The 21,960-nt window shown below is 40.2% G+C and overlaps 3 protein-coding genes across 4 annotated transcripts; 2 read left to right on the top strand and 1 right to left on the bottom strand.

The window, feature by feature from the left end:
- The first annotated feature begins 623 nt into the window (after positions 1–623).
- tbc1d23 (TBC1 domain family, member 23) lies at positions 624–10,994 on the top strand. 2 transcript variants are annotated; one of them, XM_053322386.1, is made up of 19 exons: positions 624–673; positions 1,748–1,859; positions 3,063–3,168; positions 3,875–4,079; positions 4,168–4,291; positions 4,382–4,506; positions 4,595–4,641; positions 4,720–4,823; positions 4,962–5,084; positions 5,171–5,263; positions 5,356–5,526; positions 5,613–5,655; positions 5,781–5,887; positions 6,004–6,146; positions 6,368–6,412; positions 7,263–7,351; positions 7,496–7,631; positions 7,918–8,112; positions 8,860–10,994. In XM_053322386.1, exons 1-19 carry the CDS (start codon positions 636–638, stop codon positions 8,942–8,944), a joined length of 2,091 nt encoding a protein of 696 aa, XP_053178361.1. In that variant the 5' UTR covers positions 624–635; the 3' UTR covers positions 8,945–10,994. The 2 variants fall into 2 exon arrangements, with proteins under 2 accessions (XP_053178361.1, XP_053178362.1); XM_053322387.1 differs by lacking the exon at positions 6,368–6,412.
- Positions 10,995–11,709: 715 nt separating this feature from the next.
- nit2 (nitrilase family, member 2) lies at positions 11,710–15,984 on the top strand. Its single transcript, XM_053322080.1, has 10 exons — positions 11,710–11,804; positions 11,997–12,115; positions 12,531–12,651; positions 13,326–13,414; positions 13,527–13,620; positions 13,710–13,784; positions 13,864–13,942; positions 14,605–14,703; positions 14,948–15,003; positions 15,372–15,984. Exons 1-10 carry the CDS (start codon positions 11,777–11,779, stop codon positions 15,470–15,472), a joined length of 861 nt encoding a protein of 286 aa, XP_053178055.1. The 5' UTR covers positions 11,710–11,776; the 3' UTR covers positions 15,473–15,984.
- A 331-nt stretch (positions 15,985–16,315) lies between these two features.
- LOC128361783 (uncharacterized) lies at positions 16,316–20,080 on the bottom strand. Its single transcript, XM_053322338.1, has 5 exons — positions 20,017–20,080; positions 19,583–19,906; positions 17,742–18,023; positions 17,474–17,650; positions 16,316–16,389 (listed from the first exon to the last, which is right to left on the bottom strand). The coding sequence occupies exons 1-5, from the start codon at positions 20,078–20,080 to the stop codon at positions 16,316–16,318; spliced, it is 921 nt and encodes a 306-aa protein (XP_053178313.1).
- Between the last annotated feature and the right edge of the window lie 1,880 nt (positions 20,081–21,960).

Below are 21,960 nucleotides of genomic sequence, written 5' to 3'. Positions count from 1 at the left end.
TGCATGTGAAGCACATTTCCTGCGGGAAGCTTTTTTGAAGTGTGATCAGGAACAATGATTAAACAGTATGAGGGAACAAAGCCAACAGACTTAGTTTTAATCCTATTAGCACACAGAGACTAGAGGTCATTCACAAAGTAGATTTGTGTATACATGAGGTAGTATGTCAAAGTGTAGCATTTGGCCTTCAAACTTATTCACTTTTACAATATATGCAAAACATAATGAAACACAAAACCATTTATTTCAGTAAATAAATGAAAAATAAGCAACAGAACAAACAGAATGAAACTAAATAAATCTGGGCAAGCAAAATTAGCGAAAATGTACAATAAGAGAAAACAGATAATTGTGGAGAAAAATGAAATATAAAACTGAGGGGCCAACATGCATTTAACCTTAGTTCTGTTTAATATCCTTGTGTGTTAAAATTAAAAATGACAAAGTTACTATAAATATCACTCACTAATATTAAAGTAGAGCCTCTAAAGTCTTTATAAATAACTAATTAATCGCCATACAGGCTGAAGTGCTATAATCTTATAATTGACAAGACAATCTAATTAATCACTGACAGCGCGGCGCGACATATCGGCCGTGTTGACGGCATGTGACGTGTCTCCGTCAACACAACAATGGCGGATGCGGTGGAGGAAGCTCTTCAGGGCAGCTGGTGAGACGATTTTACATTAGATAAGAAGGGGTTTCCATCGACTTTCAAACTGTTGCGTTAGCTTCATCTGTCAGGATTCGGTGTGTGGTCTCAAAATAAGAATTAGTGTGGTTAATGTGCTCCGCTGGCGGTCGATGTTTGTGTTATTGAGGCAATTTGGGACCGTTACTGCTCGGCAGCTAGCAGCTAATATTAAATAACCAACTTCTAGTGAATAAAGAGTGGGGGTATTAATACAGACACGAATAACCGAAGAGCTTGTGAAGAAGAGCTTCATCATTACACCCATTTCCTTCTTACTTTGACAATTTTACGGGTAAAGCTTGTTAGCAAGAAAGCTAACCATATCAAGCTAGACAACCGGTGTTATGTCTAAGTCTGTACCCTCGTCAATGTGTTCCCCCTTCTCCATAACCCCCAACCAGTCTTGTTTTGAAGTGCTTATCTTAACCCCAACCAGCTAACCGTAACCATAATCTAACTCCTAAAGCGGATGTGGTGCCATGAGAAACACAGTTTTAACAGGAGGGGGACATTATTCGAGGGGGCGGCAGACTTCGACACAACACCGGTGTTATGTCGGATATGTTTCAACTCAACTACAATCACAGCTGGAGCTGCTTTAACCGGAATCTCATCATCTGTAGTGTTTCATCACGTCTTCCTGAGATGTGATACAATGACCTGTTGGGTCCAGCTAGAGTTTCAGTACGTTTGACAGCGTGATGGTGAAGAGACAAACCAAAATCATCACCTGACTTTAGTGGTAGAACATACTGTCCATGGCTATAATTACCAGAACTTCAACAATTAGTCCATTCACGGATTAGTTGTTATCTATTAAAGGAGTCACCAGCTAGATTCGGAGTCATCCCTAATAAAAGAAAGTCCTAATTTTAATATGTTGTAGTTTCTATGGTAGTTAACTGAATGTATTTTGGTTGTGGACAAAACAACACATGTTAATATGTCATTTTGGGCTTTAGGAAACAAATTGACACTTTTTCACCATTTCCTGACATGTTATGAAAATGTTTATCCATTATAACTTGTGTTCTCTGCGCGCCCCTTCAGGGACCAGGATCTAGCCGAGGCTCTGGACTCTGGCGGCTCTGACATGGAGATGGAGAGAGGCATCATCCAGGTCCAGGAGCATTCAGCTCAACACAGGGCCAAGATGTGGAAGGTGAGGGGCACGTTTCCATTTCCACACTGTGATCACCACAGACAAGTTCTGTTTGTTGTTTATCTGAAGCTAAAATGACCAACTACAAAATAATAAAATTAACTTATAATGCAATAGTGTGGTAGTGTGAAACATACAATTCATTCATCAGTTTATCAATGTAAAAAATCATGTGTAAGCGCATAAATAGAAGTGAGTAATGTTTCTATTATTAGAGTCTACTAGCTGAGGGTTATTCACCACAGACAGCCACCTAACTGGAAAGACAAGTGTCACATACGTAAATGATATGAAGGGTGTCACCTCTTCATGACACACCCACAGCTGGACTGTCAGTAGTGTTTGAAACCACATTCCTACAATGTCATTTCAACATGCTGATCGAACAGTACTTTAGAAGAGTGCTACCCTATAGCTTATGTAAGTCAGCGCTCATAGAGTCATCATTTCATTTTAGAATTTACATTAATACAATTGACAGTTGTAAATCGTATAAGCTGAATAAATGTACTTTAAAATATTGTTAATGCATTCTAAATCATTTTCAGAGGAAATAGTAACACTGAATGATTGCAAATTTAGTTGCACTTGTATTCATTCTCATATTGACACATTGGCCTCATCTAATTACTTTGAAATATAAATAAATAAGTAATAAACAGTCATAAGTTTCATATGAAGTAAAATATTAATTTGTCCAGATTGTATCTACATGTTAAGACAAATGTTCATTCATGGATGGATAACTCTACATATTATGCTTGCTTAACCGGGTGATACAGCGTTGGCCTTGAAATCAGCTCCATTCAATAATTTATAGCAGATAGTGATTATTTAATGTGAACTCCAACTGTCGAACAAAACGGGGCTTCATGAATAATTCTAACTGACAGGTCAAATTAAGTTCATCATTTCTCCAAACTGTATTTTGCGCTGGTGTCATGGTTCTGTTTGAATAAAATCCTAATGTGAGGATCCACATTATATATTGTAAGTGATCCCAACTGGAATTGCATGGATTGCTGCATGTAAAATCACAAGTTAACATAAATCCATTCATCCACTTCACACTTCAGAGTAGTCATTACTTTGTGGTGGCAGCTGTTGACAGTCCACACTCAGTCTTTAAAGTGTATTATCAAGTGTCCCTTCATCACTGCGTAGCTGCACGTTTAACAGTGACTCCTGGTTTTGTGTCGGCAGATCGCTCTGAATGTCTCTGGCAAAGGAGACAGCCTGTCTCCTTGGGACGGTGTCCTAGATTTACCAGAACAGACTCTCATACACAATCGCAGCCAACAGCTGATTGGTAAGTAAATGCATGTGACTCTAATTTCTAATGACACAATCCTGAATGTTGGAATCGTCAGCCCCTAAACACCAGGACAGGATGAATTGAACACCTCACAGTTTGTGTAGGTGCAGGATGTGACAAGCACCAGTTATAATGAAAATAAACCATGAGGTAGATTTTATGGAATGAAAACTGACAGCATCTCTATATTTTGCTTGTAAAATGCTAAACAATGAGCGAAGATAAGTGTTGCAGTGGTTGAACATTAGACTAATCCTTTAGCTTTTCATATGCAGATAACTTGGATACCAAAACATCCTCAGGACTTTGTGGCACCTTCTGGAAAATGTGTGTCTCTGAGGCAATATACATGACACAAATAGACAGACACACACATTTGTAAGCAGCAGGAAGGGAGAAAAGGTTATTTTATTTTTGGATCATATTTAGTCTGGCAGTATCTGAAGAAGATTGTCAGGATTTCATAGGAAAAATTACTTTAATCAGTTTGTTATGGCTCAAAATAGGAAGCCTCTGATGAGAATGATGCCCAAAAAAACTCTGCAGGCAGAAAAACAGTGCTATTTTTGTGTCTAACCTCTCAGATTTGTCACACTGAAATTTTTCTCTCAGTGTCACGTTCTACAATTCATATTTACAAAGATATTTATAGGAAAAAAAACACACTACTAACGCTTCCCAATTTGTTCCCCGTGTTTAGACCAGCTGGAGATGTCAGAGGAGGAGAGGAGCGACATGGCGTCCGACGTCGAGTCAGTCATCACGTTCTACTGCAAGTCCCGCAACATCACCTTCAACCCGGAGCTGAGCTGGCCGCACCTGCTCAAACCGCTGCTGGGGCTCCAGCTTCCCCGCAGTGACCTCTACAACTGCTTCTACGCCATCATGAACAAATACATCCCCAGGTGAGACATCTGAGCTCCCCTCGTCCTGTTCGCCCCGCTCGTGTGTTGAATTTTTATTGTAACGCCTGCAAATTTGTGTCCGTTTCAGGGATTGCGTGCCAAAGGGCCGTCCCTTCCACCTGTACAGACTACTGCTGCAGTACCACGAGCCGGAACTCTGCTCCTTCCTGGACACCAAAAAGATCACGCCTGACTCCTACGCCATCAACTGGGTCAGCATGAAACGTTGCCGCCTCTCGATTCCAATATATTCATGGCGGCATGCAAGCTAAATGTCTCCTTATTTATCTTTCTCTCAACAGATGGGCAGTCTGTTTTCCAGCCACTGCCTTCCCGACGTCACCCAGGCCTTGTGGGACACCTACTTCCAGCAGGCGGACCCTTTCTTCATCTTCTTCCTCATGCTCATCATCCTCGTCAATGCCAAGTAGGCAGCCGCTCGTGAAAACTATACAGACACATGTTCATACCGAGGAACGTAGATTTTGATTTGTCTTTGTTTGATTGACCCTCAGAGAGAGCATCCTCACACAAGAAGGAGGCAGCAAAGAGGACATCATTAGTAAGTATGACTTCCTGTCTTCTTATTTATCCAATACCACACAAAACTGAGCCTAAACAAGACTTTTATCTGTTACAGAAATGCTGGAAGACTCTCCTTCCCTTCTGGAAAGTGAAGACATTGAAGATTTGTTTTCTCTGGCGCAGTATTACCAGAGCAAGACCCCCTTATCACTCAGAAAGGTAAGAGAATATATTTTTGATGTACACAGAGTCACGCTGAGGAGAAACAAGACTGCTAACAAGAGATGAAGGATGCTGCACAAGAGGAGGCATTGTTTAAAAACTGGTATAATATGTTTGCTTTCTCTGCCCTGCTAGATGAACCAGAATCTATTTGGTAGCAGCCTCGTGGCTCTGAAAGAAGAGGACACAGATCTGAGTCAGGCGCTGTGTCTCCCCGTGTCTGTCCCTGAAATCCTGCAGGCTAACCAGATGCAGCAGGTCAGTAACGCTCCACTGACCCTTGATTTAGCTTCCACTAATCACCCGAAGATATGATGATAATAATAATGAATTTCACTTTTCAGGACGGGGTACGCTTCTTTGTGGTGGATTGTCGGCCCGCCGAGCAGTACAACGCCGGGCACCTCTCCACCGCCTTTCACCTGGACTCTGACCTGGTGAGTCACAGTGTCAACGTCACCGCATTCAGCTGTAGAGAAAAACGTTGGTGAACCTGATAGTGTAATAAACGTTTAATTTCTTCCCACAGATGCTCCAGAACCCGTCAGAGTTCGCTCTCTCGGTGAAGTCGCTCTTAGAGGCACAGAAGCAGTCTTTGGAGTCGGGCTCCATCGCCAGCGGGGAGCACTTGTGCTTCATGGGCAGCGGGAGAGAGGAGGAGGACATGTATATGAACATGGTGTTAGCCCATTTCCTGCAGGTGGGGGGATTAGACATATAAAACATCTGTATTTTCCTTTTTTTATTTTTTGTAACATTTTGCTAATTAAAGGCTTTCTGTTATAGAAAAACAAAGAATACGTTAGCATTGCTAAAGGAGGCTTCATGGGTGAGTGGGTTGAATACATTGAGAATTCTGCAACATCTGGTCACAAATTGCAGTGTTTTATTGGGCAAGAACTGAAAACTCACTTGAGATTTGTGTGATTTTTTTTTTTTTTTTTTTTTTTTTAGCCCTCCAGCAGCATCTGGTAGACATGAATGTAGAGGGTCTTGACTCCTCATACGTACACTGGATCGTCAGCACGTCGGGATCTCACAGCAGCCTCAGCTCGGCAGACGTAAGTTCACCTCAAAGACAGTTTTTTTTTTTTCCCCAGCTCGCAGATGTGCATTGTGAACACGTTTCTACTTCTTTGTAACTGTTGTTTTTCTTTTTGTTTTTTCGACAATGCAGGGAGATTCTCTTAGCAGCCCGGGAGACAGTAAAGGCGTCAAGTCTTTGGTCAACAAAATGACGTTCGCCCTCAAATCCAAGTCAGTAAACGTCAAGGAGAAGATGATCAGCTTCATTGAGAACACTTCCACCCCTGTAGACCGGTGAGCATCCAGTGTCTCCTCTATAATAGGCAACCTTTTTATTATTACATCTTTTACACGCGGCTTAATAAGCAAGTGTGAAATATGTAGCCGCTCTTAAACTGTACAGCTATCAAATCAGAAAACTAACCCCTATAACACATAATTTTTCTTTTATTATATATATATTTATATATACTTTAATTTATGTTCACCATACCTTGTGCCTTATTCCATGCTAGAATATCTTTCAATCTACCCTGGCCAGAGAAGGTGATTCCTGATCGGTAAGAGCTCTCCAACATCGAGCTGTTTTTTCACCAGCATGTCCACTGGCTGCAGACCCACCAGTCCGCCCCCCTCCTCCCTCTCCTTGGGGATTGTAGGAGACTTAGCCTGTGTCATATTAAAACGCATGCCTTTTTTAGTGTCAGCATCCCTACTCTCACACCACTCACTCATGTAGGCTGGCGGGCGGGCTGCGTACGAGACAACAGTGTATTTTTTTTTTCTTGAGGTCTCGTCTTCATGCTTTCACTAACAACATCCAACACCGCTGTTTGGTTTGCTGAAGCTGCTGTCGCCCTCTCACGGGAGCATTGAGTCATCTTTACATCAGCAACTCCGCAACCCGAGGCCGTCGACTATTTCTTTTAGTAGCCGATCATTGAGGCGTTTTTTTTTTAGGGTGAACCTCCTCTTCACTGCTGTTTGCTTGGAGATGCACTTTAACAGTCTGTCTTTTCATTTCATTCAAGTTCTTTTAGATGATAGACAGGGCTATGCAGAAAAGTTGAATCCACATTGAAATTTTTTTTTTTTTTTTTTAAAACACAGTGATTTGCTGCACATAGCCCTGCATATCATACAATAACTTACCTGTAACCCTTCTAATATCCAAGTAGAAATGTCTCATCTAACCTCTGTCTTTTATATTTAACAGCATAACCTGTTGCAGTAGATTGCTTACATGTTTTAAGAAGGTGTTTTACTGCAGCCTGGAGGTTTTCATGCCATCGCTATATGTGTGTAGCCTTGCTGTTATGTGTATTTAATGTGACTTTTCAGTTGCAGGCATTGATGTTTCTCAGTACTGATGAGAGGCTCTAAAGTTGCCCCGTTGCTTTCTGTCTGTAGGCATGTAAGCAGCAGCGACCGCGTCGGCAAACCTTACCGGGGGGTGAAGCCTGTTTTCAGTATCGGTGACGAGGAGGAGTACGACACAGGTAAAGCCATTCTCAACGCAGCCGCAGTGGGGAAAATGAAGTATTTAAGTATTTCTAGGCATTTTATTTATGAAAGAAAACACATTGCAGTATAATACAGTTTTGACTACTGTATCTAATGTCTGCCCCCCCTCCCTCATATAGATGAGATCGACAGCTCATCCATGTCAGACGATGACAGGAAAGAGATTGTCAACATTCAGACATGGATAAACAAACCGGACGTAAAGCATCACATTACGTGCAATGAGGTGAAAGAAACCGGTCACATGTTCCCAAGGTGAGTTCTGCCTGAGCGTCAGAAATGACCGTTAACATTGAAGTAATGTGTGTGTATGTGTGTGTGTATAAAATCTTCCTCACATGACTCTCCCACACCCATCCTCCCCAACTGTTCTGGGTGTTAGAGTCTGGATTGAGCAAGCAGAAGGAGAAGTAGCACTTAAACGTGACTAATCCCCCCCCACTACTTCTTTCAAATATGAATGAACAAGAAGCATTGAGATGACTCATGAATGAATTATTCCGAGCGCTCACTCTGTCTTCTTGTCCTGTTGACTTTGCAGCCACCTGTTAATCACAGCCACTCACATGTACTGTCTGCGGGAGATCGCTTCGAGGAAAGGTTTCGCCTACATCCAGTCGAGACAAGCACTAAACTCCGTGGTGAAGATCACATCCAAAAAGAAACACCCGGAACTGATCACGTTCAAGTTTGGCAGCAACAACTCAGCTGGAGTGGAGATAGTGGCGGTTGAAAGGTGCCTGTCTACTCACACAGATTGTTGTTAGAATTGGACACTGTAATGATCAGAAAAGGTTTTAATCTGGGGGTGATTTTTATACCAGTGATAGAGTAAACCCTTCTTATTATAGGCTGCTTTCACACTCCTTTTAACTGGAAGGACCAGAACTTAAAAAATAAATAAATAAATAAAAATAAAAAAAATATATATTTTTGTGTATAGGCTAAAATAATAATTTGGTGTTATTTCTGACTCTGATTTTGATTTTAAGCCTGTCATGTACACATAAGGTGATAGTAGAGCCCAGAAAGTATATTATTGAATTTTTTGGGAAGTGCACTTATTTGCTTTACTCTAAAGACGTGTGAGTAAGATAGAGCTCTCATGTCTGTCTGTTACCTGGATCTACAGCAGATGGGTTGCTGTGTTATTGTGACAGGAAATGGTCTCACACATACAACCACAACTTTGTTTTTGTACCGATTCAACAAACCAGGTCAGGTTATAACTGTTTCCATTAGTTTCCAGTCTTTGTGCTAAGCTAAGCTAACAGTCTCCCAGCTGTAGGTTCATATTTATTGTACAAACACGAGAGCGATCTTCTCATCTAACTCTCGTTTCCCAAACTTTTCCACACATTTAAAGATTATTCTGTGTGATAAAGGGCTTCATTTTGAATACTTTATTTAAATCAGATGTTATTTTCCTGTTTCAAGTGTTTCCTCCTTTTCTAATGTTTTATTTCTGTCCTTCCCCTCTCAGATATTTGATACCCAACGCTGGCGACGCCACAAAGGTCATCAAGCAGCAGATCATGAAAGTCCTAGATGCTCTGGAGAGTTCGTAAAGGGAGACGGTGGGGCAGGAGGGGGGTGGGGGTCATGATTGGGAATCATGACGGCCAGCCGTAACACAAACTGTTAGAAGAGTCTCTGTCTGCCAAGAGTGAAACCTTCTCCCACTCTCTCTCTCTCTCCTCGGCTGTCCTCCCTCTCCGGACAGATTCCAGTGCAGTGTTTGACTGTGAAGCCCTGCGTGTCTGCGTTTTGAGGCCACAGGGGGGGGGCCACGCTGCTGACTGCAGAGCTGCGGGACAGGCCGTGTGTGTGTTGAAATACTTAGGTGCTCTGCAGTCATCCAACTCTTACACTAAGTTTAAAAAAAGGGTTATAATGTATGTTTTTTTTTTTTCTTTGCTGTTAATTAAAAAAAACATCTTTACAGTGCAATTCCACTTTGGAAACTTCCCTCTGGCCTTAAACGTAGCGTACTAACCAGTAACTTGACCGGTGGCAAACCTTTCCACTTCAAACATCTCAGCTCTGACCCCTTCTTTTTCATTTGGTTTTGTTTTGTAGTGAAGAGCATCGCATATCAGTCACTTAAGACTCTTAATTTCCTTTCTCATGTGTCGACAGCAGGTTTTTCACCATCATTTGTTCTGGTCAGGAAGTGAACATGAGTCACATACTGCCGGCTCCCAACAGAAGATGCACATCCCCATAAAAGAGAAAAAAAAACTAAAGAAAGCAGTGTTGGCACATGAGGCAGGTTTCCTACCGCAACAACTGTTTTTGATAACTTTTTCTTTTTTTTTTCCAGCAGACAGCCTTAAATAGGAATTATTTGAGGATGTTTATAAATATGTAATGTGTATATATTGTGTAAACTGCTCTATATTATCAGCACAGACCTTTGCAATGTCATTTTGATGGTGAGAATATGCAGCGAAAACTTAACATGGCTTCTAAAACCAGCTCACATGGTTTGAAGTCCTCTCCTCCTCCTCCTTCCTTCTTTCCTCCCTCCTCCTTTCTTTCTAGAGCAAGCAGTAAGTAAGTTTTACAGAGTTTCTGGGAGATAATTTATTCTCTTTTTCTCTATTCGCTTTTAAATTTAAGAGTGATTCAACTTCATCTCATAACAGTGTGATGTAGCTCTCAAAAAGCATCATTCTCAGCCCCTCTGGACTACAGTAGTATTACAAAAAAAGGAGGATCAGTGATTGTAGTTATCAAGAGTTTGAGCTCCTCAGTATTTTTTTTCCATCTCATTCAGATACAGTGTGTGAGGTTTTTTTCCCCAAGTTAACTGGATCAAAATATGTGCGATGAAGACTGTGCTCTACACAGCTTCCAGAGGGATGAAAAGATAATGTGATTTAAATTAAAAAAAGATAAGTTATTATATATCCATGGTTTCTGATCAGTCTTGTCGTATTAATCCAAACTAAGCAGCTTTAGTTGGCTTGCCACTGTTGCCTTCGGCCTCATGCCTGTGATGTGTGATAACTGTCACCAGCAGTGGGCAACGTATCACAGTATATATTGCTGCTTCTTCTTCTAACCTTTAACTCTATTTTGGACCTTTTTCTCCTCCTTCTGCTTCTCTCGCTTAACTTATTCTTTCGCATCGAAGTCTAGTCGTGTAGACAGCCTGGGTATAAATTGTCAAGTAAAGCCTCTGAACTGACAGCTGTGGTTGAAACTTCAGTCCAGAGGGGAGGGGGTTTATCCCTTTTTATCATCAAAGACAAATTAAATGAGGGGGAGATCTCATCCTGACTAAATCATTATGGCACATTTATAATAAATATGGGCAACAAAAACCAAAAAAAAAACTTGAATTAGAGACTCACAAATCTGGTTTTACTTTCAATCCAGTGTCTCATAGCATTCCTGTGTAACCCATGCATCGTGTCGTAATTTGTAATTTTGTGACATATTTTTCAGTATTCAACTGACTGGAACATCCTCGATTACTCTGTAACATCACTGGCTAAAGGATGTCACCACTAGTCGAAATGCAACATGTCTCAAGTGTAATTTGCACCTTACTGTACTGCTATTATTTTCTAAACGTTTCTGTTTTTAATAAATGGAAATTACTCAACTGCACCTGTGGAAATACTGTCATTCATATGCTGTCATTTGAAAAAGATGTACATTAAAACAGTTTTTTGACAGAGGCCTGTGTGAGTATAAATGCAATTTCCTCTCCCATTTCGTTGCTGTGTGCAATATTTGTAGAGCTCAAATATTGGAACAAAGGAAAGATGTACACAGGTGTTCTGTTTCTGCAATCAAGTCACAGTTAAACAAGAATATCATGTTTTCTGTTTACTTGCTTTTCATATGTGGTGGTCATATTGGAGGACAGATAACAATGCAAACACCTGCCAGAAACAATATGAAGAGTTGGTCTCCTCAATAATTGCTGTATTGCTGTGTAAATAATGTGCTTTACCATCAATTTCATGCACAAAAAGAGTTATAAATATCATTTTTTTGGTTCAAATATAAAATATAAATACATTAGAACATACCTGTTCATTTAACCAATGAGGATAGGCGTGTCATCTCGCACTGTAACTTGATTGGTAGGAAAACACCCTCCCTTTGTGACGTAACTTCTTGTCTAAATTTCACATTAAATGTTGTGAAGTTTACGTGAGCTGAAACCAGTGTAGTAGAATCACTGTAAGAGAGAATAACAATTAATATGCATCTGTAAACGTGTTTTATTATTGTATTAATGCACTTATTCCACCTTAAGTAAATAAAGAAAATTAAAAAATAAAACTGTAGACTTTTACTCTGAAAACCGGAGAGCCTGCCGCAGTCACGTGACCTTTGCTTGCTTTGCTCTGTGTGACAGCAAACCGCACTGTGCTGCATTCATGTCTAACTTAACTAAAGCAATGTCCAGTAAGTATAAACTGCTCTTCTGTGCGTTTCATGCGTGTATAATGTATTTTACTGAATGTGTCGCCAATTGAGTACATGTACAGTTTAATAGTATCAGCTGGTGTATTGACCCTGCCTGCTCTCACTGTTGTTGACACACTTTTAAAGTTGTAGTAAAGCCAAACTTACACTGAGACTCTCCTGTCTGCTCAGAGTTCCGTCTGGCCGTGGTGCAGCTCCAGGTGACCAGCGTGAAGGCGGATAACCTGAGCCGGGCCCGGAGGCTGGTCCAGCAGGCTGCAGGAGAGGGCAGCAAGGTGGTGCTGCTGCCGGTGAGGAAATACTCTGACCCGGTGCTTTAGTAACAGCACCAATACAGCAGTGTGGAAATACTCTATTACAAGTCAGAAGTAGAAGTAAACAAATATTACCAGCTTGATGTAGTTAAAGTCAGTAGCAGTCCCTTTGCAATTTCATTTCATATTTTTGAAGTGGAAAGTCCAACTCAAAGGCATGATCCCTCACCGGCTTCCCACAGGCAAACACATCTAAGCAGGTGGAGGTATCTCTATCAGGAGTTGTGATCATGCCCCTGCACCACCCACACACACCCCACACACTTTGGAGTACTTTTAACACACAGTTGTAAAATAACAATCTGTGTCAACATGGAAAAGAGGTCAAACTTCTGACTTAAAGGTTTCAATGCATGAGTCTGAGTCAACTGATGGTTTCTCACTAACACAGGAATGCTTCAATTCTCCATATGGAACCGGCTTCTTCGCTTCGTATGCTGAGAGGATCCCAGGAGAGTCCACACAGGTGCTGTCAGAGGTAGCGAAGGAGAACAAGGTGTATCTAGTTGGAGGTGAGGAAGCTGCAGAAAAGAGGTTCACAGAGCACAAGTATTTTTCTGCACTGTTAATTAACATTTTAAAGTTTATTTCCAATGATAACCTCTGAATGCATATATTCATAATACAGTACTATTTTACAATGTTACACATTTTGTTCCTTAATTTGAGTGTTGACTAGTTGTAAATACTATTGAATTGAAAGTGTATTATATTTCTTGTACTAACAGGTTAATTATATCATTATCTTGAGAAAACATAAGGTTGTTTTCTCAAGTTAACAAGCGGAATCAAAAGTCTGAGTACACTTGAATGGTCTAAGTCTAATTTACATAATGAATATCTACTTCCTGTGAATAAATGTATAATAATGTTGCATCACACCAGTTTTTCTCTCCTCATCTAGAATATCAACCCTGTGCATCAGGTGTTTGTGTGTGCTCCGAGTTGAAGCTAACTGACTTTTTAATAGTTAACAGATAAACTCAATGCAGCCACATGACTCTCACTGTTTAACTGGCACTAACAGATTTAAAGCAAGGTCTTTGCTCTGGTAATGTGTAACCAACTTTTTAACCACACACATTTTTACTGTCTTACTGAAACTAACATTGTGAAGCATGAAGAGTCCTGGCATCATTAAGTGTTATTAATTGCTTCTCCTGCTTGCTGTCCTCTTGTTGACTAGGATCCATCCCAGAGGAGGACGGTGGGAAGTTGTATAACAGCTGTACAGTGTTCGGCCCTGATGGAGAGCTGATTCTGAAACACAGGAAGGTATTGGTTGTTTGCTGTTTGTGTGTATTTAACGACCTCATCAGTGAAAGCACTTTAGTTTCATATTTTATTATCATTTTAACCAACATCTACGTCTTTCTCTTTCTTCAAGATTCACCTTTTTGACATCGACGTTCCCGGGAAAATCCGCTTCCAGGAGTCGGAGACACTGAGCCCAGGCAACAATTTGTCAATGTTTGAAACCCGTAAGCGTCGTCTCCTGACTCCTGAGCTTTGTGTCCCTGCAGCTGGTCGAGCATCACGTTGATCTGTTTTCACTCTCTCTGTCTCACAGCGTTCTGTAAAGTAGGCGTAGGGATCTGCTACGATATGAGGTTCGCAGAGCTCGCACAGCTCTACAGCAGGAAAGGTAAGTAGCTGAAGCGTCTGTTTGTCTGTCTTTAAACGCTGTGTGAGATAGTAGATCATGTTTTCCTTTTTGCTCTCAGGCTGTCAGCTGCTGGTCTACCCTGGAGCCTTCAACATGACCACTGGTCCGGCCCACTGGGAACTCCTGCAGAGGGGGAGGTCAGGCTGAGTCCATGTTCAAAATCTTTCTAAATATTTTGTGTGTTGTGCAACATTTCCTGTTGACTCAGCTCACTTGTAATTTAAAACTATAAAACTTGAGATCTGTCCTCCATCATGAAATATGACTGGAGTTTAATAAAGTGAGCAAATCTTCCATATAAGTCGAAAGTTAAACTATTCTATCATATAAACCACTGATATTATCTTACTCACATGCCAATAACAGCATATTGTTTAGTTTAATACTGTATAGAAACATGTAGATAACATAAAGATGAATCTTGTTATATTTAAGAATATCAGTGGCAGAACTCTTCCAAATCTCTCCTCCATACACTTTGTAATGTGAGTTTTGGAATGTGCTCATTAAATAAAGATTATTATTAGTATTAGTATTATTATCATCCAAGATAAGGTTGACATAAATAACACTCAATCATTTATATTTTTATATTTATATATTATTTAAAGGCATATTACAAGAAAATATATAGAAGTAACAGGTTTTCAATGAGCGTCTTCATGGTTGTTTTTGTTTTTTATTATCCACTAGAAGTGTTTTATGGGAGTCTTGAACCAGAGATATTTAGGCTGTAATTAAATATCCTATCATTTGGTATAAATCATCAGTGTGTGTTCTCTTCCTGTCTCTCATGCAGGGCACTTGATAACCAGGTATATGTGGCCACAGCATCACCTGCCAGAGATGAGACTGCCTCTTATGTGGCCTGGGGTCACAGCACTGTTGTAAACCCATGGTAAGAAACAGGCTTCATCTGACCAGCTCACATGTGCATGTGTGTGTGCGTGTGTGTGGTGTGTGTGTAAATGTATAAAATGGAAATGCTCAAGTAACTCAAAAGTTAATGTAGTCTCTGCTTCTTCTAAGCTCTGGCTTTCCAATAATAACCAAACCACGTCTTGAACTGTGATGTCTGTGAATATTTTAAGGTGTAAATTTTGCAGATTTCTGATTTTTTTTTTTTCTTCATTCTGATGCAGGGGAGAAGTAGTCTCTAAGGCTGGAGCAGAGGAGGCTGTTATTTACGCTGATATTGGTGAGTGTATTCACACAAAAACTGCTAAAAATGCAGTCACACCAGTTTTATCACGTGTTTTTGATGATGATGATGATGATGATGATGATGGTACATTTGCACAGTCTCTATAATAACTGAACATTATGAGCTTCACAAAGGAGGTTTTTATTTCTACTCTGTGGTATATTACAGTAATAAAGTCCAAAATAATGTCTAAAAATGACTAAAATAGGAGCGTTTCTCTCATATCTCTATTTGTATTGGATTGCATTACACTGCACACAGGTTGCTGTTATTGTGTTCACTCTCTGTATATCTTGCACTACACACTCATATCAATGTGTCACTTAGGTTAACCACCTCTCTCTGTGTCCTCCTGTCACCAGACCTGCAGTATTTAGCCGACATCCGGCAGCAGATCCCCATCACAGTTCAGCGTAGGGGCGACCTCTACACAGTCAAGACCGTGCAGGAAGGATCCAGCTGAACTCCGCACACAGAGAGTCCATTCACTCTGATGCCACGTCATCTTCTCTTCCTGCACCAGAAGCACCAGACTCTTAATTGTGGAAATGAGAGATGCAAACGAGAGACATATGTTGATGCACACCGCTCACTTTTTTGGATGGAGCCTCGATTGCATCTGTGTGATGTCTAGTGCTGAAATGATTAGTCCATTAGTAGAAAATATGATGAGAATTTTGGTAAAGAAATAACTGTTTGCCATTTCTGGTCACAGCTGGTCTAATGTGAAAATGTAGCTCTTATTTTAATCTGTTTCAGATTATTGGTAAATGAACAGTTGGTTTGCCCAAAAAAGAAAAAAAAAAACAGATGTTGGAATCAAAAAAAGCTAAACTATTGTTACTGAAATCATAATCATCTCAATAGAGACTGATAATTAGTTTGTCTTGTTTTTTCAGGACATTTTCTGTCCTGATGGGAAAATATGAACACATCTGCACAAAGTGAAATAAATAAAACAGAAAGTGAAATAAAACAGTCAAGGTTTTGGTTTTGGTATCTTTTATTAAACCTTAAAATAGCAGGACTGCACCCTGTGAGAAAACCCAGGGAGTGTCCAACAGTAAAGCTTATTTATGAAAGTGAAGAGATGAAGATGAAACATGTCACCAGCTTAATTTACATCTTTCTTTTACTTATTATCTACATGCTCTGTTTAGAAAAAATGCAGCTCAAGACAGAATATTTAAGTAGTCAACCACAACAAATATATATATATATTTATATATTTACAAATCAGTGCTCTGTTAGTCAGGCTGAAACCTGCCAGTTTATGAGGATTCATCAGTGTATGTAACATAAAAAGTTACACATCTGTCTCCTTTGGCCCCGACTTCATCGCCTCAGTTTCCTCTATGTCTGGTTCTCTCCTTCTGTGTCCTGATGATGACAAATATTTCAGTAAGATAAAAATCACAACTAAAGCACATTACAATGTCTACCAGGTCTTCTTGATACAATGGACAATGAATAGTTTCTGCTAAGGTGAAGCAGTTGAGTTTCTGTTCTACCTCTAACAACACTGATCTTAACTAGATGATGCTCCACCCAGTGTGTGTAGGAGTCTCTCAGTAACTGACGGTGACTTACATTCAACCATTTCAATAAAACAGGTTATATGGGCTGATTTGCTTAATGTTATTCATAGGTTACTGCTGTGTCAGTAACCTATGAGTGTGTCAGTATAGTTTGTGCTTTAGACAACATCAACATTTTTTCTGTCATTCTAACAACCAAACAGCTAATCCATTAATTAAGAAAATAATCAACAGATCAATTGAAAATGAAAAATAACCATTAGTTGAGGCCCCATATACACCAGATCCTGTGACATACTGCAATAGTGTAAAATACTGATTCTAAATTTCAAGGTGCAAGTGACTTAAAAAGACGTCAGCAACTTCTATTAAATGTAGAGACTTTGTTTATTCTTCTTTAAATGTCACATTTTGATGGTTGGGAGTGGGACAGCACTTTTATCCCAGTATGTAATATATCAGAGAGAATAAGAAAGAAAAAGATTGACTGTTGATTCAGAAGAGCTGAGGATGATTGATAAAGAATTGTATCAAATATAGAAAAACAAAAGACTTTAACTTTATATCTGATGGAAAAATCTGTGGCTTAAAGTTTCTCACACAGAGGAGGAACCAGAGCTGTGTGGTTTTATATGTGAGAAGTAGAGTCTGTATTTTTTTGAACTGATCTAAACAAAGTCTTCATTTTTTATTTCTTACACTGTGACTCCTGCCCCCCCCCCCCCCAGAGAGGCAGAGAGGGGGGCACTGGCACGCAGGATAGGACCGCTCGGGGTTACCTGCAGTGAGGACTGTAGCCTCAACACATGGGGCGGGTGCTCTACCCACTGAGCTAAACACCGCCACTCTCTCCCCTTTTTTAACTTAACTTAACTTACCCTTTTTATCTTATTAAGAATAATGCATCCTCAGCAGCAGGTGCCTACCTCTGCCTGGACGGCTGTGCTGGTATTGCTTCTTCTTCTTCTTACTAATCCTGTCCAGGTGGATCTGATAGAACACTCCAGCCACCACCATGACCCCGACCACCACGCAGAGACCCGTGCTGAACATCCACATGGCCTCTGACGCTCGCCTCACCACCGGGCTGCCTCGCACTCCATCTGAGCTCCGACAAAGAAGCAGACATTAGTGACCCAGTGTTGACCCAGCCTGTGCTTTTTTAAAACCTGATAAACTGTATGAATCACTCACAGCTGGTGGACGACAAGGTTTCCTTCATGTACATGTTCTCTATGATGCACGACACGCTGGATTCTTTGGAAATGTTGGCCGTCAGGTGGCTTGTGACGTTGTAGAGACGGGAGTGTGGGAGCGATGAAGCCTGGGTCTTCACTGAGCCTTCAGGGGGCTCGTGCGTGTCGTTGATGAACCAGTAAACAGCTGGTGCAGGAAAACCACCGCTGGAGTGACACAAGAAGACCGTCTCATCACCCTGAGCTTCTTCTCTCAGCAGCAACGGGGAGCTGAAACTGGCTGCAAACAGACAGACAAGACAGGATTAGTACCTTTAACCCTTTATTGGGCAAATAATCATATTTGGTAACTTCTGTAAATATCCCAAAATATCCTTCCTTCCTTCCTTCCTTCCTTCCTTCCTTCCTTCCTTCCTTCCTTTCTTCCTTCCTTCCTTCCTTCCATCCTTCCTTCCTTTCCTTCCTCCCTGCCTTCTTTCTTCCCTTCCTCTTTTCCTTTCTCCCTCCCTCGTTCCTTATTTCCCCCGTCCTTCCTTCCTTTCCTTCCTTCCATCTGTCCTTCCTCCCTCCCTTCCTTCTTTCCTTCCTTCCTTCCTTTCCTTACTTCCATCTGTTCTTCCTCCCTCCCTCCTTCTCTCCTCCCTTCTTTCTTTCCTTCCTCCATCCCCCTTTCTTCTTACTTCCTTCCTTCTTTCTTCCCTTCCTCCCTCCCTCCTTCTCTCTTTCTTTCCTCCCCCCTACCTTCCTTCCTTCTTTCCTCCGTCCTTCCTTCCTTTCCTTCCTTTCCTTCCTTTCCTTCCTCCCTCCTTCCTTCCCTTCCTTCCTTCCTTCCTTCCTCCCTTCCTTTCAATGAGTGTCCTATAAAGGGTTAAAGTCCCCCTCCCCTCAGATCATGTGCTTTTCTTTGTGTTCTTACAGCTGGATGTTTGAGCCTCACTGTGCACAATGATGCATGTGCAGAGTTTGTTTTCACTCTCACTTTCTAGTTTCATCCACTTATTTAATAGTCACTTTATCTAATTATTGATTTATTAGATTTTATTAATCCTTTATTATCTTCTATTTTATCTAGTTATTCTGACTTTTACATTGTTATCCTATAACTGGTGTTTCCTCACTGCAGATTCATGAGAGTTTCTGCAGTTCATGTTTTTACTGAGTCATTTATTTCTTCTTTTCTTTGTTTGTTCTTGCTTTCTTTCATTTTCTTTCTTACTATGCAAAGCACTTTGTCTTAAATGACTATACATGAAAAGTGCTATACAGATGAAGTCTAATTGATTGATTGATTTCATCTGCAGAAAGTGGAAAGTGTCTCTGAGCTCATTAAAAATCTGATTTTAGGGGACGGGGATGATTAGTGGAAATCACAAACAGTTTTGAAGTCAATCATGATCCAGTATTCAATTTACACAAGTGTGATATGGGAACTTGAGGTCTCCAGTGCAGGGGTGGAGCTAGGTTATAGAGGACTGCAGCCCTGAATGGTTCCTCAAAATGACCAACATAAATCACTACTACTACAACTATTGTTTGCAGTAATCACACAATGCAGTAAAATGACACCCTAAATCCACAGCTGCTCCACTGCACAAACACTGAAAATGGACTTTACAGTGAAGCACACACTCACCTCTTTTACCCAGAAGATAAAAATATTGGCATATATTTATATTCTAGATGTTAATGAGAGAGAAGGAGTAGATGTCAAGTGTGAAAAGACCAAATCAGACACACCATATTGTTCCATTGTTCCAAGCAGAGTATTTCTATATATCTTAATAAGTGTCTGGAGGCTATCTTTAAATACTGATAACAGACTGTGCGTTTGACACTGACCTGCTGTCTTGAGACAAACGGTGCACAGAGGAACACTGTGATTCCCCTGTGATGTTACGAACAGACTATAATAAGTTTTGTCCTCTTTGGGGTCAACTGTGGGCAGCTTCAGAGAGAAGTTTCCAGTCAGGGGAGCATCAGCTGAGATGATGAGGCTGTTAGTGCTGCATATCTCCACATTTCCGTCCTCTCTCCACTTTGATTTGAGCACCACTTCACTGCCTCTCCTCCACTCAATGGAAATATTCACGAAGGTTAATAATTCAGTGTAAATGCAGGGAAGTGACACCGACCGTCCAACTATGCCAAGGACGCACTCCTCTTCTGTAAGGAAAGAAGTGAAAGAGCACAAGCACATGTAAAATCAGCAGTGAGTTTAAGTGTAATAAGTGATCTCAGTATGTCATCTGCATGATCAGACAGAGTCATCTCACCCAGACAAGCGCACAGAGTCAGGAAGCTGAGCAGCAGTCCTGTCCGACACAGATCCACCGCCATCGCCCACTGAGGGCAAGTTTGCGCACTCAAAGACGCAAATCCAAAAAGAATCCAAAGATAATTAAGTCTTTAATCTGGAAAACAAAATCAAGTCCATTATTGATTCATATGCAGATATGAATCCTCCCCTCCTCGTCCTCGGCTCGTTCCCTTTAACAAGTCCCGGTCCCAGCTCACCTTTATTCACTCTGAAGGAATTCATTGTCAGTCATGTTGCAGCTTGTTGTGCTCTACCTGATGTAGCAACGCTGACGCCTCTTAAAATAAAACATTTACATACAGAATGGACTTAAAAAGGCAGCCTGCTTAGTTTCCATCTGATTAGTTCCACTTCTGAGTCATTGTGCAAATCTGTCCGACCTGTTTGACTTCTTTTTATGTCACCTACACACCCACCCACCTAATACACATACACACACACATATAGGCTACACACACACCTCAGTGATGTCGGCGCCTGGCAGCGGTTCAAGAATCAAAAACATCTGTAGGTCAGGATCAATTTAAAAATTAGGATGACGTCAATATTACAACCAAATAGCCTATTAAAGTTTTCATGTGATACCAAAAGCGTTAAAGATTTTAACAAATGATATCCACGTCACCTGAAGTTTAATATCCACTGTAGTCTAATGTTTGCATTTCCTGATTAAATTGAAATAAAATGTTGACTCTATTGTTTCGTTCTTTTTAAAACATATTATATTCTTTGTGTTCCGATATTTCCATGGCAGCAACATTGTTTTTAAGATCTTAATGGATGACTAAAGACTGCATTGCTTGTAGGATTTTACTGGCAAAATATTATTTACATAAATGTAGATTTGACTAATCTCTTCCTGTATTTATTTTTAGCATTTAAAAACAACTGTATGACGTGCTTCTAAAATCCTTCAGACATATTATTAAACGTAAAAAGTCAGTAACACTCCTTAGAAAAGAATTTGAAGTAATACTCAAACTTTTACAAGACGCTTAATCTCAACACAGTTTTATTCTGTATTATATAATATAATTTTTGTTCACTATTTATTTACATAACATAATGATGTGATGATATAATTGTATCGGGCATATTACCAGTTACTGTGAACATTTGAACTTTGTATTCAATAAATGAATAAAGAAATCTCTGGGATCCAAGCTTTAATAATGTTGAAAGTGAAATTGCTGAAACTAATTCTGACTAACAGCTTACTAAAATAAAATAAAAAAACATTTCATCCGCAGAAATAAGTTTATGAATGAAAAACAATCTAAAAAGGACCAAAATCATGAAAATAAATTCCTGTCAAATTCATATAAATACAAATGCTGACTGTACTAATAAAATAAAACTGCTAGGATACTTTTAACCAGAATATGAAACAGTTTGAACATAAACTCAGAGTGAATATGACATATAAATGTAAAAGCAGATTAAGTGTGATGTCCAGCAGGCGGCTGTATGAACCTGTGACACACAAACATTTCATTTATAAACTCTGTTTAGTACATTTAGAAAAAATCATGCCTTTTACACTAATTTCAGTTTCGTGTTAATTATTTGTCAGTAAAGTGTTTTTAATAAGTATGTGAAACAAAAGCGGAAGTGACGTAAACAGGAACGACTACAACAACGGAGTGCGTATTGTAGTGTAATTTTGCCCTGAGTTTAGTCTTCCTGGCAGCTACTTCCGCCAAAACTTGCTAAAAACCCCTCCAGTAGGATTTACATGCAAACACAAACTACACTCAGGGGCCAATTTCACACACGTTCAGCCTTTATCTAAAAGCATATGACTAACATTGTCCCCTCAATGTGTTACCAAAGTATACACAATGGGAAAACCCGCTGCCTGGAAGTCAGAACTCGGGGCAAACAAAGCACCTTTAAACCC

Source organism: Scomber japonicus, chromosome 7 (assembly GCF_027409825.1).
Source record: "Scomber japonicus isolate fScoJap1 chromosome 7, fScoJap1.pri, whole genome shotgun sequence".
NCBI lineage: Eukaryota > Metazoa > Chordata > Actinopteri > Scombriformes > Scombridae > Scomber > Scomber japonicus.
The sequence above is the reverse complement of the archived record's forward strand: the minus strand, read 5'-3'. Positions and strand labels throughout refer to the sequence as shown.